We start from the raw sequence: 18,347 nt of genomic DNA, 5'->3' as shown, positions 1-18,347 counted from the left end.
GTTTTGCATCAGAATGTCAGCATTTTTACCTGTAATTAAACACATCGCCTAACATTTCACTAAATTATGGTTCAGTGGTCCAATTTAAAACATTAATCTGTAAAATTGTTATTGAAACTAATTCATATTCAGTAGAGAATTTGTAAACATCAACTTAACTCAATGTTAACTTTCTCCATTTCCTAGTATTTAATGGAATAAGTAATATCGATGGTACAGTAAGGTCTATATATAAGAACTGCTGTTAAGAAAGATCACGCGGACCAGGACTAAAGAAGAAACTGCTAGTCAGAGATAGACCTAAATTGTCAGTGTGAAGGTTGTGATAAGACACCACGCCTAATATGACTAATGTCGTCACCTTCAATTGGATTATTTTTTTTTTTTAACACTGCAGTTTCAGTTTATGTCTGTAGCCATGCCATGGTATGGTAAGGTCACGGCATGTGCGTCGCCTGTGGACCGTTAAAGCTCAGTGTCTGCTTAGGGAAGCGGTGAGAGAAACAGACCAAGGAGGATAAGGAGCAACTAGAGCACTGTAAGAAGGCCTGAGGGCCCCAGGTTAATGCATTATATGGACAAAAGTATTGGGACACCTGGCCATTACACCTACAGGAACTTTTATGACATCACATTCTAAATCCATAGGTATCGATATGGAGTCGGTCCCCCCTTTGCAGCTATAACAGCTGCCATTCTTCTGGAAAGACTTTCCACAACATTTTGGAGTGTGTCTGTGGGAATTCTTGCCCATTTATCCAGAAGAGCATATGTGAGGTCAGGCACTGATGTTGGACGTGAAGGCCTGGCTCACAATCTCCATTCCAGTTCATCCCAAAGGTGTTTGATGGGGTTGAGGTCAGGGCTCTGTGTGGGTCGGTCAAGTTCTTTCACACCAAACTCACCCAACCATGTCTTTACGGACCTTGCTTTGTGCACTGGGGCACAGTCATGCTGTAACAGAAAAGGGCCGCCTTCCCCAAACTGTATCCACAAGGCTGGGAGCATAGAATTATCCAAAATGTCTTGGTATGCTGAAGCATTAAGAGTTCCCTTCACTGGAACTAAGGGGCCCAGCCCAACCCCTGAAAAACAACCCCACACCATTATCCCTCCTCCACCAAACTTTACAGTTGGCACAATGCAGTCAGGCAGGTAACGTTCTCCTGGCATCTGCCAAACCCAGACTCATCCATCAGACTGCCAGACAGAGAAGCGTGAGTCGACGGTGTTGCTGACTGTTACACACCTCAGCACTCTAACCCCCCTGTTACACGTTACACACCTCAGCACTCTAACCCCCCTGTTACACGTTACATACCTCAGCACTCTAACCCCCCTGTTACACGCTACACACCTCAGCACTCTAACCCCCGTTACACGCTACACACCTCAGCACTCTAACCCCCCTGTTACACGCTACACACCTCAGCACTCTAACCCCCCTGTTACACGCTACACACCTCAGCACTCTAACCCCCCTGTTACACGCTACACACCTCAGCACTCTAACCCCCCTGTTACACGCTACACACCTCAGCACTCTAACCCCCCTGTTACACGTTACGCACCTCAGCACTCTAACCCCCCTGTTACACGCTACACACCTCAGCACTCTAACCCCCCTGTTACACGCTACGCACCTCAGCACTCTAACCCCCCTGTTACACGTTACGCACCTCAGCACTCTAACCCCCCTGTTACACGCTACGCACCTCAGCACTCTAACCCCCCTGTTACACGCTACGCACCTCAGCACTCTAACCCCCCTGTTACACGCTACGCACCTCAGCACTCTAACCCCCCTGTTACATGCTACGCACCTCAGCACTCTAACCCCCCTGTTACACGCTACGCACCTCAGCACTCTAACCCCCCTGTTACACGCTACGCACCTCAGCACTCTAACCCCCCTGTTACACGCTACGCACCTCAGCACTCTAACCCCCCTGTTACACGCTACGCACCTCAGCACTCTAACCCCCCTGTTACACGCTACGCACCTCAGCACTCTAACCCCCCTGTTACACGCTACGCACCTCAGCACTCTAACCCCCCTGTTACACGCTACGCACCTCAGCACTCTAACCCCCCTGTTACACGCTACACACCTCAGCACTCTAACCCCCCTGTTACACGCTACACACCTCAGCACTCTAACCCCCCTGTTACACGCTACACACCTCAGCACTCTAACCCCCGTTACACGTTACGCACCTCAGCACTCTAACCCCCCTGTTACACGCTACGCACCTCAGCACTCTAACCCCCCTGTTACACGCTACGCACCTCAGCACTCTAACCCCCCTGTTACACGCTACGCACCTCAGCACTCTAACCCCCCTGTTACACGCTACGCACCTCAGCACTCTAACCCCCCTGTTACACGTTACGCACCTCAGCACTCTAACCCCCCTGTTACACGCTACACACCTCAGCACTCTAACCCCCGTTACACGTTACGCACCTCAGCACTCTAACCCCCCTGTTACACGCTACGCACCTCAGCACTCTAACCCCCCTGTTACACGCTACGCACCTCAGCACTCTAACCCCCCTGTTACACGCTACGCACCTCAGCACTCTAACCCCCCTGTTACACGCTACGCACCTCAGCACTCTAACCCCCCTGTTACACGCTACGCACCTCAGCACTCTAACCCCCCTGTTACACGCTACGCACCTCAGCACTCTAACCCCCCTGTTACACGCTACACACCTCAGCACTCTAACCCCCCTGTTACACGCTACGCACCTCAGCACTCTAACCCCCCTGTTACACGCTACACACCTCAGCATTCTAACCCCGCTGTTACTTTGTGTGCTCTGCCACTTCATGGCTGAATTTCTGTTTTTCGTAAACACTTAAACTTTGCAATAATACGTCTTATAATTGACCATGGAATATCTAACAGGGATTAATTTTCACGAACTGATTTACAGCAAAGGTGGCATCCTATGACAGCACCACGCTTGAATTCACTGAGCTCTTCAGAATGACCCTTTCTTTCACAAATGTTTATAAATCTGACTGCATGCCTAGGTGCTTGATTTGTGTCTGAAATGCACAACTTTGCATTGAGGATTACTGACAAACACACACAAACATCAGTTGAATATATATGTTTAAATCATATTATATATTTCACAGACCGATTTGCATATTTACAAATACTGTTTGCAGCAAATTTTTCTATGGTAAATTTTCCATCCATTAAAGAAAATGTCAAACTTTCACTAAATTTCTTAATTTCTAGTGATTTGTGTGCAAAGCACGCAATACTTCTAGACACACATAAACAATAGCAACATTGCTTACATTACAGTACTGTTTACTTCCTTGGCTTTCACAGTCTGCAAGTCCAGGGTCACAGCAATTATTCTGAGTTGGTGTTTTGTGCTAACTCCAGTAGCGCTGTCCTTTCAGCGTGATGCATCAGCTCTGTGATCAGCTGGTCCAGGATCTCTCCCCCTCGCAGGAACCCCTGATCAAAACACAGGTCTGGTTCATGCAAACAGTGTAAATTCTAGAGCTTCACGACACGACATAACATAAGGAGATCACACATTCCTATTTTAGTCCCCAGAAACATCACTGAATTTCTGTTTAGCGAGCATGCTACCTAACTTCAGAGGTTTGTTTATAGCTTGTCAATTAGAGAACAAGAGAACTACAATGGTGCCAAAAAGTCTTTGGGACGCTTATTTCTGCAAAAATGTTAGAATTATTGGTTTCAAAACAAAAGTCCATTGACAAACAGACATTTTCTTTTTATTAACTGTCAATTTTTTTTTTGACCGACTCATTCAGTTCTGTTGCCAATTGTAGTCACTGGTTCTCAAAGGGATACAAAACACAAATATTTGATGTTTTATATTATGTAAAGGTGTTACTAATTAAAAGGCACCCAATGAGACTGCTTATCAATGAACTTTTTAACTCAGAACAGCTGTTTTAGAACTATAATTTAGGTTTCAATTTATTACTACTTGAAATGAATGTTTCACTTAAAAATACTGCTCGTTTCTAATGTGATGTATGTTTTGTAAACAAATGAATAAAGTAATAGTTTGCAAGATTTGTCCCAAGACTTTCTGTGACTTTCACTGAATATGAACCATGGATATTAACAGCAAAAAAAAGACAAACAAACCAGAATGGAATGGTGATGTTAAAGACACATTGTGCTCTGAGACATGGCCCACGAAGACTAACCTTGATGTCACGTGTCACGTGTCCTATCCTATGATCCGTCACACGGTCCTGGGTGAAGTTGTAGGTACGGATTCTCTCCGACTGAGAACGGGTTCCTATCTGAGTGGCGGGACACAAATGAGAGTTACGTCTGGGAGACAAACTTATTTAACATGCGACTGGAAAGGACAGAAGATGATCAGGATGTAAACCAGGCAAACAGGCTACCTGGTGCTTGCGTGTGGCGTCGCTTTTCTCTTGCTCTTGGTCTGTTATCCACTGGTAGATCTTGGCCCTTAACAGCCGCATGGCAGTGTCCCGATTCTGCAGCTGGGACCGAGACTCTTGGCACTCCACTTTTATCCCTGTCACAGGCAGAAGGATCCGGTCCTTCATGAGATACCACTGATCCATCGGCTATAACTCGAGTAACTAGACTGGGACGCTCTTGCCTGTTGGAACATGGACTATTCTGACAGCGCTGTCTGTTGTATTGACGCTCTGTCCTCCCGCTCCACTAGATCGAAAAGTGTCAACCTGAAGCTCCTTGGGGTCTATGTCCAGGTCTATCTAGTTAGATGAAATAAGATCCTAAAATATTCATCCCTAATACTGTTAGAACAAGAAAAAGGCAAGGAGGATACAGTACAGCGCACATCACCTTGCTTGGCTGGGGGAGGACAATAACTGTGGTTGTCCCCGTGTGGATCCTTTGCATTCTAGAAGACAGGCCAACTTGAGGGATCCTCTGAACTCGGTGAGTTCCACCCTCGTACTTCAGGAATTTGTAGGCATTCTCCCCAGAGACTCTAGCCGCTGCATGATGCAGTCCTCCTGAGTAAATAAACCAGGCAGTCACCTGTCTGCGCCATCGCACACGTTCACGGTTAATTATAACTCTGGTCAGTTTGGAAAGTCAAAAAAAAAAAAAAAAAAAAACGTACCGTAATCAGCAGGAGTGTAATTGTAGACTTCAAAATCCCAGTTTTTGTAACTTGAAAATCTACTATACATATCAAACACTTCCTCTGTGAACTGCTGGCAGATGTCACCTGCATAGGACAATGCAGAAAGTTAAGAAAAAAGAACAGAAATATATAGTTCATATGATTGTTAAATTTCTTCTTTTATTTTGTGACATTAAAGAAGCTTTAGGGCAGATTATACCCTTAATGCAGTTTCTCCTAATACCCATGAACTAGAAGGAGATCATACAGCTGAAGAAAAAACACTAGTAACCGGGGGGGGGGGGGGCTGCACGCAATCACGTGTCACCCACCTCCTGTCGTTCTTCCTGACACCACTTCCAGAATGACATCACTGCTGCTGTCGAGTCTGTCGCAAGGTATCATTGTCTGGATCAGCTGAACAAGTGAAGCAATGTTTATATGATCATAAATCAATACAGTTTTACTTTTATTACATTTATATTAACGGAATTTAAAGTATGAAGAAAAGTTTGTTAGTGGGCAATTAAATGTAATTAATTGTTTGTGTGTGTGTGTATTTCCAAAACTTCTTTGATACATACAGTATTTAGCTGGATTTAGCAATTTTTACGAACTGTGACTATATTTAAACCATTCTGCAGGAGAGGTTATGTAACTTCAAAGAAACGGTGCGTATCCCTACTTCTGCTTTAAGTGCTTGAAGCCGCTTTGACATCTCAGCATGTTCGTCTTTCAGAAGCTCCAACATGTGCCGGTCTTTCTCTTCTACGCTGCCTGTATGAACGAGACGAGGTGAGAAGGGGCTGCTGATAAGCACACTCCATAAAATCAATATACAATCAATCTATACGCAGAGCTAAACATTAAACGACAGCTTTAAAAAGTGAACGGTACTTACTCTGCAAAATCGCTTCCAGCTCCTTTAAGTCATTCATTGCGCTTTCCATATTTTGAAAAGCTGTTTCTATCGGTAGGAGTTCAACCTGTCTTTTGTTCAACGCCTTTCTTTCGTACTCATTACACTGTCCATTTTGTAACTTCTGTGTAATGTGACGATATTCCTTAGTCAGACTTTGTAAATACTGTTGAACAGGCTGGTTCTTCAGTAGATCGCCGTGGCCGTTTATGCAGTATTTCCGCAAAGCAATGCCCCAAATCATAAAGGACATCGGCGGCTTACATGACGGTACCTTCAGAGCACCTTTCTGCATGTGGTGGAAGATCCTACAGGAACATGCACCACACCGCAGCAGCCGTCTGTACATTGTTTTCAATCCCTATTTCCTCTTCACTTCTCAGTTATGGTGGGGACTTTGCACGTTTACAAATGTATGAAGACATAACTTCATGAATGAAGCCCAGCACGGCATCACGCCTCACAAATAACCTTAAAGTAAATAACCCGGAAGCCGTAGCTACGTCATTGGCGTGTGGGTGGGCGAAACGCCTTCTGGGATATGCAGTAAGAATCTCCAGAAAATTACATTTTGATATCCAACCATGTGTTTACGGAACATTCCTGTTTTTATTTAACCCATTTGTGCACGTCAACACAACTGCTATTTCACAGTATATCTTCCTATTAAACACAGCTCTGGGATAACGGCTGAACAGAAATGAACTGTCACTACCATCTAGTAAACTGTTTACTGTTTGAAATCAGACCTACAATTCCATTTCAGTTTTAATGAAACTCATTTAATCCAGGTGAAATCTTGCCTGACTGAATCCGTGCCTTTACGACGCTCAAATGCGATTATGAAACACACAAGCTGGGAGAATAGAAATGCATTGAAGTGGTATTTTATTGTGCGGGTGCTCAAGTATTTAAAAAATTAATAAGACAAAGGATTCATTTGAAGTAATACGCATCTACGTTTCATACGACGTCCATGACGTTGACCAGCCGGAGACGCACGGGAAGCCAGGCGGTATAGCATCAGCAAAACGCCAGCAGGTCCTTCCGCTATAGTATCGCGATGCTCCGAGAAGCTCCCCGATCGAGCGATGGCAAATGACAACAGTCACGATGGCAAATGACAGCAGTCACGATGGCTTTGTTACAGTGTACAGCAGGAAGAGTCCGACAAAGGAGTGTTTTACGGGCGATGACAACCTCCAGATCCAGATATTTAAAATCATCGTGATCGGAGATTCCAATGTAGGCAAGACGTGTCTCACTTACAGATTTTGCGGTGGTAGATTTCTTAAAAACCCCGAAGCAACAATAGGAGTTGATTTCAGGGAAAGGACTGTGGACTTAGATGGAGAATGCATCAAGGTAACAGGCTGAATTCCGTCAATACTCATTTGATTTCCTTAATTCCGTTAATACTCTTTTGGTTTCCTTAATAATAATAATAATAATAATAATAATAATAATAATAATAATAATAATAATGTGCCGATGGGTATTAATTAAATGTGATTCCTGAATACCCCTGTTACAAATAACCCAAAAATATATTTCCATGAATTATTACACAGGTAGAATCACCGAGTGCGAACTCGTCATGAATTTCTGTTTTTTAAGAAAAGTAGAAAATAATTTTGTGCATGCATTTTATTAATTATGTAATATAGATGGCTTAATTATTTTTTGTAGTAGGAATTATGTCAAACTAAAGATAACGGCCTTATCAGCGGGCCTTAGTATAGTACTGTTGTAGAGTATAGTAGCATTGTAGATAAGTCAAAGTGAATACGAGTGTTTGCTTCTTCTTAAAGTCATGGTTAACCATGCATATAGAGACTATAGAGTAAGCTACAGCAGACTTCACATTATACTACAATATAAGGTCTTTGCATTTATCTGAAAAACTTTAAATTATAGTACTTAAATGTTATATTTTTATTTGTTCTGATCCATTTTAATTAAATGATGTTTTAGGGGTTTAGTATCAAGAAACCTGTGAAACCCGTTATTATTCTCCCCTAAGATACCAACAGTAAGTTATCAAAAATGATTTTTTTAAGCAAAGAATATTCCCCTTTTTCAGTTACAGATCTGGGACACAGCAGGGCAGGAGCGCTTCAGAAAAAGTATGGTGGAGCACTATTACCGCAACGTCCACGCAGTGATCTTCGTCTATGACGTCACCAAGCTGTCCACCCTGGAGAACATGCCGGAATGGATCGAGGAGTGCGCACGCCAGTGTGTCTCTCCCGCTGTGCCCCAGATCCTGGTGGGAAACAAGTGTGACCTACAGGACAGGCGAGAGGTTCCCACCTCACTGGCCCAGCGCATGGCAGATGTGTACAACTTCCCTCTTTTTGAGACCTCTGCGAAGGACCCAGCTGAAAAGCAGCACGTGGATGCCATTTTCTTAACACTTGCCTACAGGCTAAAGAACAACAAACCACTACGACTGAAACAGCCCAGTGAAGGAACCACGGTGCATCTCACAGAAGAACAGGAGCAACTGGAGAACCAGTGCATATGCTGAGCTATCCCACAAAGATCTTACCTCCCCACCTCAGTCAGCTGATACATGCTTATTAATACTATCTGTGGTCCCCTACACTTCAAGGAACAGGTGCTTGGTCTGTTTGGTAATATTTTCGAGAAAGGAACAGCATTTTTTTGTAATGTGTTCAGGGAGTTTCTGTTGGGATTGCATTTCGCGAACTACACTTTGATGGTATATTTCATATTTGTTGATATTGAAATGAGTAAGTTGAAACACATCAAAATAGGAGTCAAGATTCACTAGAAGGAAAAACATTAAATTTATTAGCCAGTATTTGATATTTGATTTACTTTTTAAGTTACTTTATAGCCTTGTAATGGAACACTACCGATTTTGAGTTATGGACTGTTAGGTAAATTACCGTAACACGAATGCTTTGGTGTCACCATGAATTCAGTGTAATAATCTTATGTAATTTAGTATAGTTGATTACAGGTCTTACTTTATGAACTCTACTAATTATGCTGAAAGTATATAAACTCCTCGCGTGAAATGGAAAATTACATGAACGGAGGGACATGTTATAAAGGAATCTCAATGCAAGGATCACAACGCAATGGTATGATTGCTTAATGTAATTTTTTTTTTTTTATATTGTATATCAAGGGTATATAATATAAACATTGTAGCAATTTTCATTGGAAATCCAAAACAATTTGAAACAAATTGTTTGGTGACCCTTTGGTAAGTATAAATATCTCTTTGGGATTCTGCTATAGAACCCCATTCTTAATTACTTGTGAATGTTTCTTTAAAAATGAAAACTGTACCTGTAAATGCTGACATAATACATTGGACTGTACGATAATTAAACTGTAAATATCCCTTTTGCAGTGTTTTACATGAATTTATGGAATGTATTTATTTAAACAACAGTAAAATGATTTGTATCAGCATATGAAATGATAATTTGAAGTATAAATCTTTGGCCCCAGGATGATTCAATTTGATTACAATTATTTAGGGAAAGATTCAGTGTAACAGAAGTCTTCTATCACAATTTAGTTCAGTTTATCAATTATTCAATGTGATTATTATGTAAACCTAAATTCAAACTGTTTTTTAAACTTCACTGAAGAAAAATTTACAAATAGGGCCACGGGAACCCACCGTTAATGGAATACAAAGAAAATAGAATCTCGGAACATTCATTTTTATTAGTATTATTAAAAAGCAGAACAAGCCAGCTAGCTGCTTAACTGTACAGAAAAAAAATACTTGAGAGTTTTGTAATTTGTCCTATAATGATTTTTGCTTTCAGAAGAATTAACTGATCCAAATGTTCTGCAGTTAGTGCTTCTTTGTAGGTTATCAGTGTCTCCAACCGTACCGAACACTGACTGTTGGAGCACCGGTACCTGGGATACACGTAATGTTTTGCTAACATGGAGAGCAATGGAAATTGTATCTCATTCATTATATAGTATTTATGTTTAGTTTGTTTACTATATAAAGAACTCTACATTTTAAACAGATAGAACAGATAGAAGATAACACTGTTATCTTCTTAAATTTCCATCCCTGATTAGAAAAAGTGATTCACGTATCTTTATGGTTGAATTAAGCTACTACCCACTTCCAGATTTTATGGGATATAAGGATGCCGTCGGGGATTTTCCGAAAAGTACGAGGCTCATTAATATTTCCAAAGGAAGCGCAACCTGATCAGCCGACGGTGCTGCGCTGCGACGCTTTTGGAAAACTCGACTCCGCTTTGTAGGGCTGATCCCTCTGTCAGGTGGTTAAGATCATATTCGCTCTGGGACGCTATTGGGAAACAAAGTAGCGCAGAAGGAGATATTTTGCTGGCCACGTCAGCAATGACCAAACTCTGTGATTCGCCTGTAGGCGAAAGCAGCCGATCTGGCAGCGCCTCCTATTAACGAGCCTTCCTCTGCCTAGCTGAGATCTTTGCAGATTCCCTCGCCAATATAAATGATATCAAGATGTCCGAGTCAGCAAAACATCAGACGTTTTAGTCAACGTTAGACGGTCATTTAGAATTAGGTGAAAATTATGGATGTGATGCCTTTTTGTTTTCTCTGTTTATTTATTTTTTTGTTATGCTGTGTCAATTTTTCTTGTTAGGCCTAATCCCTCCTATATGTTTGTGAAGTTGAAATTTTTTGCCCTTCCATCCTACGTTCAGGTGTTATGCCGAAAAAGGCATCCCTGCCGTAGAATGCATGCCTGTCTCTAAATGACCGATTGGTCGCTGATCTGAAACGAGTTGAGCTACTTTGTCGAGTAAGGCTACCGTAGTGCTAATCAATAGCCCCCAAACACCCGTAAAACAATAACCCTAACCCCCAAAAAACCCCCAAAAAAACCTCTAAAACCCTAACCCCCAAACATCCCTAAAACCCTAACCCTAACCCCTGAAAAACCACTGACCCCCAAAAAACCCTTAAAAGCTCAACTCGTCTGAACACCGGCATATATTCTGAAATTAGTCTGAACACCTGAAATTCGCGCGTCAGCGCTGCTATATGCCTCTAAATACATTTATGAATTGTACTGTTAAAAATACTGCACATATACATTAGTCAGCTCTGATTTTTCTTGTTTTCATCACAAACTACAACAGAGATTTGAACACTACGTAGCACATATATCTGCAATTTATTAAATTTGGCAACGCATTCTTTATGTTCCCTAAAACCTAGTTTCACTTTAAAAACAGGACCAAATGAAATCTGACTTGACGTCGTGTCAAGTGTTTTGCATGCATCCTTTCGAAGAGATACCAAAAAAATACTGCTGCCAGAAGGGTAAAGGATGCAGGTTTTCTACGTGACACTAGATGGCTCTCCAGATGTATGCAATCCAAAAAAAACTAAAACAGCAGTGACGGGTTTAATGTTTATGATTTAGAACTTGCTTTAGCCGCCGTACAGCTGGGCTTAAAGTGGCATGTCAACAAATGCACCTTACGTATTATAACAGACCTTGAACCATCAAATGAATTACACTTTTGGCAAGGAAAGTCAAGAAAGTATTGCTGTTGATGGTAATATTTATATTATTCATCAACAACCTAAAAGGGGGCTTTTGGGGTTTTAATAGGAACTAAAGACATGTATGTTAAATCATTATTTTAAGAGCCATTAATGCAAAAGTGCAATAAACACTGCAATTTAAGAAATATTTCGCTGTATATTAAAATGTTTATTATAAGTCAAAAATTAGGATGGTGCACATAAATAACTCTACTGCAGCATAGGTGTAATTTAAAAAAATGTATAATAAAAAATGTACGCACTATTTTTCTATAGGAGCATTGCCTACCCTGCTGACATGGAGCCCTGTCATGTACTGAAATCTTAAACAATTTTTAAAGTAAATGATAGAATGCTCTCCTTGCATTCTCGCGCCAGCGCTCCTTGTGTTTGTCCCAGAGTGGCTTTAACACTCCCAGCATGTACAGTTCCGGTGTCGGTAGGCACGAGACCAAGTGCGTTCATGAATGAGGGCAATCTATACTGGGTGAAAACAGAATACACTAATGCAGACTTCACACGGTAATCAAACTGCTTTGGAAGAAATGATTAATTTTTATTGCTGTACAGATCTTTAAACCATGCATTATTTAATAAAAAAAAATAGGATGGTTCATGGGGATGGAAAGCAGTGATCAATTTAGTAAAAAGCTGTAATGACAAATACATTTAAATACATCCATGTCCGCAGTACATTTCTATTTCAAAGGGCTCTGAGTGCTGTACTATAATTGTCTTAATTGTCCATCGGTCAATAATAACCATCATTTGTTGTTAGACCTTTCTAATAGGCATTTCACACCCAATTCATGATTCAGTTTGATTTACGATATTGGGTTGGCAATTCAATCTTCTCATGATATATATAAAAAATATACGCACGCACACACACACACACACACACCAAAACAAAACATGCAACACTTATTTCCCATTCTTTATCAACTTAAATATTCCATTTGTTAAATAAAAAAGAAAGTTTTGTTTAATTTTCTTAATAAGCCACAATAATTATTTACAAACATTTTTAATGGTTGGAGTAAAATATAGTGGCTTGTTAACTAAAATATTCCTTTTATTTCAGATTTAATTTATTAAAAGTAAATAACAAATAGGCCTTTTCTTAATAACCATTTCACCATTCCACAGTGTTACTTCTGCAAGTTTCATAAGTAAGAGGGCAGGTCACGTCTGCGGCCTTATACTGTCTGAACAATGCAATTACAGCTAGGAAAAAATAAGAGGTTGTGCAACTTAATAATAATTTGAGCTACTTTACTATCCATATTTTATTTCCAATATTTGAATCATCATACATTTGCACTGCACTTTAATCCTTACACACTATATCATTACATGCCTGCTGATTAATAAAAAATACATAACTATCTATTTTCTGTGTAGCTCTTAATATCACACACAAAAGCTGTTCTTTAAGGTATGTCAGCCTTAGAAAGGCCAGAGACTAGGCAACTACTATGGATCTAAACAATTAATTACAATTAATGACACAATTAATTTAATGAATCAAGCAACTATTTTAGTAAGAAATAGACATATAAATAAAATGTAACTCTTGTGCCAGTTATACCCACTATTGAATGATCTTCATGAGTCATGTTAGGAGAAATAGTTAATATATCATTTATGCTCAGGCTGGGTTCATCGCCACACCCATCTCCACTTCTGCGGCAGATATCACCAGTTTTTTTTGTGTTGTTTGAATGTTGTTTAGAAGAGTTATTTGTCAACATTTTCCAGGGAGCATTTCTGCCTTCTAAGAAATACTGCCTTTGTAAAAAATACTGTTTTAAATGGCCGTACTGTTTAAACTATAGTAAAATGCTACCCATGATGCATCTCAAACAGACAAAGCTGTTACAATCACCACACTCCCACCTGCTTTTAAACAGGCTTGGAATCCAGTAGAGGGAATGTTTGTTTGTGTTTTTACAGAAGATCCTTAATAATACATTATTTACCTACTAAGTTTGGCTCATTAAAATCTTTCCTAAGTTTCATTTGGGAGCCTAAAGATTATTTTATAACAAATGTCCAGAGTCAGTGATTTAAGTTAAGGATAGTCGCTTAGGCTCGCAGCGATACCTGATACAGCTGCACCTTGGAATCTGAGAAATTCTTCATCTTCAAATTAAGGGTCCATCTGCAAACTGCTTAACTGAGCTCCAGTGTATCATCTAGAGGTTCAGAGGCTATCAAGGTACCTGGTGCCGTAAACATAGGCCTTGTCGGTGAAAGTCGAACAGTCCTGTCCCTGAGTTAACCAATACCCCAATGCACCAACCCACAGAAACATGAACAGTATTTTCAATCTCTTATCAGCTTTTTGAAACACTAATAAGTTTGCTAGGCCTCACAGTTACCTGGTATAACATAATGATGACGGACATGACAACGTACCTGGTCAGGAGCTCTGGGAATGTGCAAACCAGGAGGCTGATGATGTCACAAATATGTTAGCCCTGAGCCAAGTGGTCACCTCCAAGACCATCCCATCCTGATCGAGTGACATCAGTCACCGTGGGCAACAACATCTCTGACAGCAGGACGCAGCACACAGGGCTTTTATCCCAGGCTACTAATCCCGCTTCTGTGAACCCGGTTGACTGACAATTGTAGCTTAAATTACAGCACAAACAGCATCTGGAGGTGATGTCAGCAGTGCCACTGCAACAATCTATCAACAAACATGCATGACTATATGACTGGCATGGAATATGAATCTGTATTAGAAGACCTGGTTCACCGTATCTCGTTTAAAAAAAAAATATATATATATATATATATATATATATATATATATATATATATATATATATATATATATATATATATATATATATATATATATATATATATATATATATATATATATATATATATATATATATATTTTATTTTTTTTGGGAGGGGGGAGGGGGAATCTGGGTTTAAAAGCATATCTAGAAAGGTTACATTATATTTGATTTTTAACAATAGCATCATCCTTAAGGATAATCCGAGTTTCCAGATGTAAAGGTGGGTGGGTTGTGAGGACCAGGGATCTTTGTAATTGGGGAATCAAAAAGGAGGGAATGTTATTGTTTTTATATTTTTATTTTATTTGATTTTTACTAATTTTATGAGGTTTCCCATATGCTGAAATAATTTGAAGCATTTCTAGTTAATACAGTGTTTTCCTCTCTGCCACTAGATGGCTCTCTTCTGTCATTGTGCATACTTAGCATTATTGATTTATATAATACTTTTGAAGACACCCAAAGCGCTTTACTGAAGCATTGGGGAGTCACATCAACTACCACCACTGTGTTTTTTCATTTGAGAGATAAGATATACCTTCTGAATGTCTGAGCATGAACAAGTGATAAATGTAGCCATAATCAATGCAATGTATTTTGTAATGATTCATGAAAAATTATAATTGCTATGGAAAGATGAAGCCTTTCAGACACATCACAATTTTCCAATTATTTTCCATACATATACAATATTTTAATTTCATTGTATATGTATGGTACCTAAGCTTTCATTTTCAGTTGGCACTGCAGATGCTGATAATCATGCTGTTGATCAATTCGACAAATACATTTCACTGTCATGTTGTGAAAATCTGTGCTACTTTGATAATAAAATGCAGCACAAATAAAGATCAGCTTTCTTGGGCATATATGTTTCTGTCATTACTACGGCAACAAAAGCTTTATGATTAAAATATCAGAGGGTCTGCTTGTGAAACTTTGCCGGCATAAATGGAGATTTTGGTTTGGTTAGGTTAGGTTAGGTTAGGGTTAGGGTTAGGTTAGGTTAGGTTAGCTTAAGTTAGGTTAGGGTAATGCAGGGTAAAGTATTTGCGAAATGGCAAATGATACATTACCTTTTGCAATAGTCAGGAGGCAGCTTTTATGTTAACATAAATGAAAGAGCAAAACATTAAAAATTCTTTGCACAATGGAAACAGCTACAATGCTGATATTTATAAAATAGCTGAGAGCATAAGTTTCTGCCTTCGATAATCAACACAGATATAACATACAAAATAAACAACACACACACACACACTGAACATCGTTTTCCTGCCCTATTGATGTCCACAATGTATCAAAATTTCTTAATATAATCTTCTACTTATAGGAACAGAATTCAAATTCCATAATTTCATATAACAAATACATGCACTGGCTACTTTGTTAGGAACACCAGTGCACCTCCTTGTTCATGCAAATATCTAATCAGCCAATCATGCGGCAACAGCTCAGTTCATAAAATGATGCAGACATGGCCCAAGAACTACAGTCAACGGTCAGATAACATCAGAGTGGGGAAAAATGTGATGTAAGTGACTTTCACTATGGCATGGTGCTGGGGGGGGGTGGTATTTCAGAAACTGCTGATCTCCTGGGATTTTCATACACTACAGTCTTGAGAATGGTACAAAAAACAAAGAATATCCTGTGAGTGGCGGTTATGGAGGCGGAAATGAATTGAAGTCAGAGAAGCATGGCCAGACTGGGTCCAGCTGACAGGAAAGTCTGGTTCCATGAAGATGACAATGGGTGTAGTGTACTTCAGTGGCCTCCCCAGTCACCAAATCTGAATCCAATGAAGCACCTTTGGGATGTGGTGAGTGAGATTCACAGCATGAATATACAGCCGACAAATCTCCAGCAATTATGTGATGCAGTCATGTCAACATGGACCAGAACCTCTAAAGAGTGTTTCCAACACCTTCTTGAATCCATGCTATGAAGAATTTCTTTGGTCAAATTGGCACATGTAGTATCTTCATACCCCAATAGGAGATTAATATGAGCAAAAATACGACCTAAAATATTAGTTTTTGGTTGTAAACAACGCAAGAGCTTTGATTTTGATGTTGAATCCCAGAATTCACAGCTAAAATCAAAGCTGTAATGAATATAAGGAGAGGATACAAGTACAGAGCAGATGGTTGTTGAATGAGCATCTGTCAGACACGGGCCGGGTCAGAACCAGAGAAGCAGGCAATATGCTGCATGAGCTAAAGGACACAATGCAGGTAACAAAGAGGCAGGTCCACAAAGCAAGCAGAACCAGAGAGACAGAAAGGCAGGAACTGGGAAACCAGGAAGTCTAAAACACAGGTTATACACAGTAACAATATAATAATCATCCAAAAGTATGATGCAAACACTCTATACTTTGCAAAGACTGACTGTCGTAGAAGGCTTAAATAAAGATGCCTCACAGCTATTTGGAATTCTGGTGATGACAGTCTTTGTAGGGTGGCTGAGGCTGGGCATGGCTGAGGCTGGGCATGGCTGAGGCTGGACATGGCTGAGGCTGTCCAGGTGAGGCTGGGCATGGCTGAGGCTGGGCATGGCTGAGGCTGTCCAGGTGAGGCTGGGCATGGCTGAGGCTGTCCAGGTGAGGCTGGGCATGGCTGAGGCTGGGCATGGCTGAGACTGGGCATGGCTGAGGTTAGGCATGGCTGAGGTTAGGCATGGCTGAGGCTGGGCATGGCTGAGGCTGGGCATGGCTGAGGTTAGGCATGGCTGAGGCTGGGCATGGCTGAGGCTGGGCGTGGCTGAGGCTGGGCATGGCTGAGGCTGGGCGTGGCTGAGGCTGGTCTGACGTGGTCATGACACAGCGTCTCAATGGGAAGCTAATGGAGGGGAAAGGCAAGGAAACATTGTTACTTGGTTAATTTTGTTTTGCCAGATGGAGGCATAAATAGGATAAGAATATCGTAATTTGCAGTATTTGTTTTATCTTATTGAAGGCTAATAGTATCAAATTAGAATCTTTATTCAGTGCACACTCAATGGTTGTCAGGCTTCTGTTTTTAAACCCATTGACACATGACTCACGTTGTGTGCAATGGCTGTCGTTATTCTGCTTTGTTTGGCACTAGTTACTTCAAATGTTTTGAGAGTTAGAAAAGTACTTGGATTTATTATCTGCACTAGACTTAACAAGCAGCATCTCGGATGGGATATAGTTCATCAAAGGGAACGTCTTTATTTTTTGAAGATGCTGTATCGTATTGATTTTACACCCTGAAATTTAGAGCAGAGAAAAAATGAAATCTTGAGAACAGAAAGTGGATCTGGTACTGAATGCAGACATGGGGATTAGATAGGATGCCAAAGCTTCACAATAAGTCTCACCACATAAGTCATTTACATTTGTGTTGTCAAGTCCTGGCCAATAACCCGTCCTAAAATAATCCTTAGAGAATGTCACCGATAACAATAGTTTGTGAAACTGGCAGATTTTCAGAACTGCTGGTATACGACCTTCACTAAAGTGACTTAGAGGAAGTGTTTCATAACAAACAGAAGTGTCATCCTAATTTGCAACAGCACTATATTTTATACTTCATATTAACTGAAAATATTTTTTGTTCTCATGATTTATATCAAATAAATGTCTAAAATATTGAGACTGATAGATTAAATCAACTAACTACAGAATAAAAGACAGAACAAAGTCACAGTGCTGTCTGAGGAACAGGCTGTACTTAGGAGATGGTTAGTTCAGCCAGAATGATAAATGATGTTTCCAAAATGACTGTTATTCATAGGTTCCTTTCATCCAGAGAGCAGCATGTTTCAAGTCATAATCTCAGTTTGACATCTTCACTATGATTCTACAGTGATTGCAGCAAGATGTTTGGCCTCGTTATTTGAGAAGGAGAATTACTCTATTATGGACTGGGAAACTTTTTAAAGCC

General features: G+C 40.3%; 2 protein-coding genes across 4 annotated transcripts; one reads left to right on the top strand and one right to left on the bottom strand.

Moving 5' to 3' along the window:
* Positions 1-3,121: 3,121 nt before the first annotated feature.
* On the bottom strand, positions 3,122-14,054 carry mtrf1 (mitochondrial translational release factor 1). 3 transcript variants are annotated; one of them, XM_072700135.1, is made up of 9 exons: positions 14,036-14,054; positions 5,828-5,919; positions 5,475-5,559; positions 5,140-5,247; positions 4,857-5,029; positions 4,648-4,765; positions 4,424-4,560; positions 4,217-4,315; positions 3,122-3,485 (listed from the first exon to the last, which is right to left on the bottom strand). In XM_072700135.1, exons 2-9 carry the CDS (start codon positions 5,891-5,893, stop codon positions 3,378-3,380), a joined length of 894 nt encoding a protein of 297 aa, XP_072556236.1. In that variant the 5' UTR covers positions 5,894-5,919; positions 14,036-14,054; the 3' UTR covers positions 3,122-3,377. The 3 variants fall into 3 exon arrangements, with proteins under 3 accessions (XP_072556236.1, XP_023693492.1, XP_023693493.1); XM_023837724.2 differs by lacking the exon at positions 14,036-14,054 and adding an exon at positions 6,044-6,727; XM_023837725.2 differs by lacking the exon at positions 14,036-14,054 and adding an exon at positions 6,336-6,727.
* Positions 7,043-9,440, top strand: LOC111852775 (ras-related protein Rab-33B). Its single transcript, XM_023829019.2, has 2 exons — positions 7,043-7,426; positions 8,145-9,440. The coding sequence occupies exons 1-2, from the start codon at positions 7,160-7,162 to the stop codon at positions 8,589-8,591; spliced, it is 714 nt and encodes a 237-aa protein (XP_023684787.1). The 5' UTR covers positions 7,043-7,159; the 3' UTR covers positions 8,592-9,440.
* Positions 14,055-18,347: the final 4,293 nt, after the last annotated feature.

This window comes from Paramormyrops kingsleyae, chromosome 16 (genome assembly GCF_048594095.1).
Source record: "Paramormyrops kingsleyae isolate MSU_618 chromosome 16, PKINGS_0.4, whole genome shotgun sequence".
Lineage (NCBI taxonomy): Eukaryota > Metazoa > Chordata > Actinopteri > Osteoglossiformes > Mormyridae > Paramormyrops > Paramormyrops kingsleyae.
The sequence above is the reverse complement of the archived record's forward strand: the minus strand, read 5'-3'. Positions and strand labels throughout refer to the sequence as shown.

What these genes read in the sequence shown, in the direction of transcription:
- mtrf1 (XM_023837724.2), bottom strand. Translation starts at nt 6,410, where the DNA reads ATGTACAGACGGCTGCTGCGGTGTGGTGCATGTTCCTGTAGGATCTTC. An exon ending in GTCAGGAAGAACGACAGGAG is followed by an intron (nt 5,248 to 5,474) that starts GTGGGTGACACG and finishes TGTCCTATGCAG; the next exon opens with GTGACATCTGCCAGCAGTTC. An exon ending in TTACACTCCTGCTGATTACG is followed by an intron (nt 5,030 to 5,139) that starts GTACGTTTTTTT and finishes TTATTTACTCAG; the next exon opens with GAGGACTGCATCATGCAGCG.
- LOC111852775 (XM_023829019.2), top strand. Translation starts at nt 7,160, where the DNA reads ATGACAACAGTCACGATGGCAAATGACAGCAGTCACGATGGCTTTGTT. An exon ending in TAGATGGAGAATGCATCAAG is followed by an intron (nt 7,427 to 8,144) that starts GTAACAGGCTGA and finishes CCCCTTTTTCAG; the next exon opens with TTACAGATCTGGGACACAGC.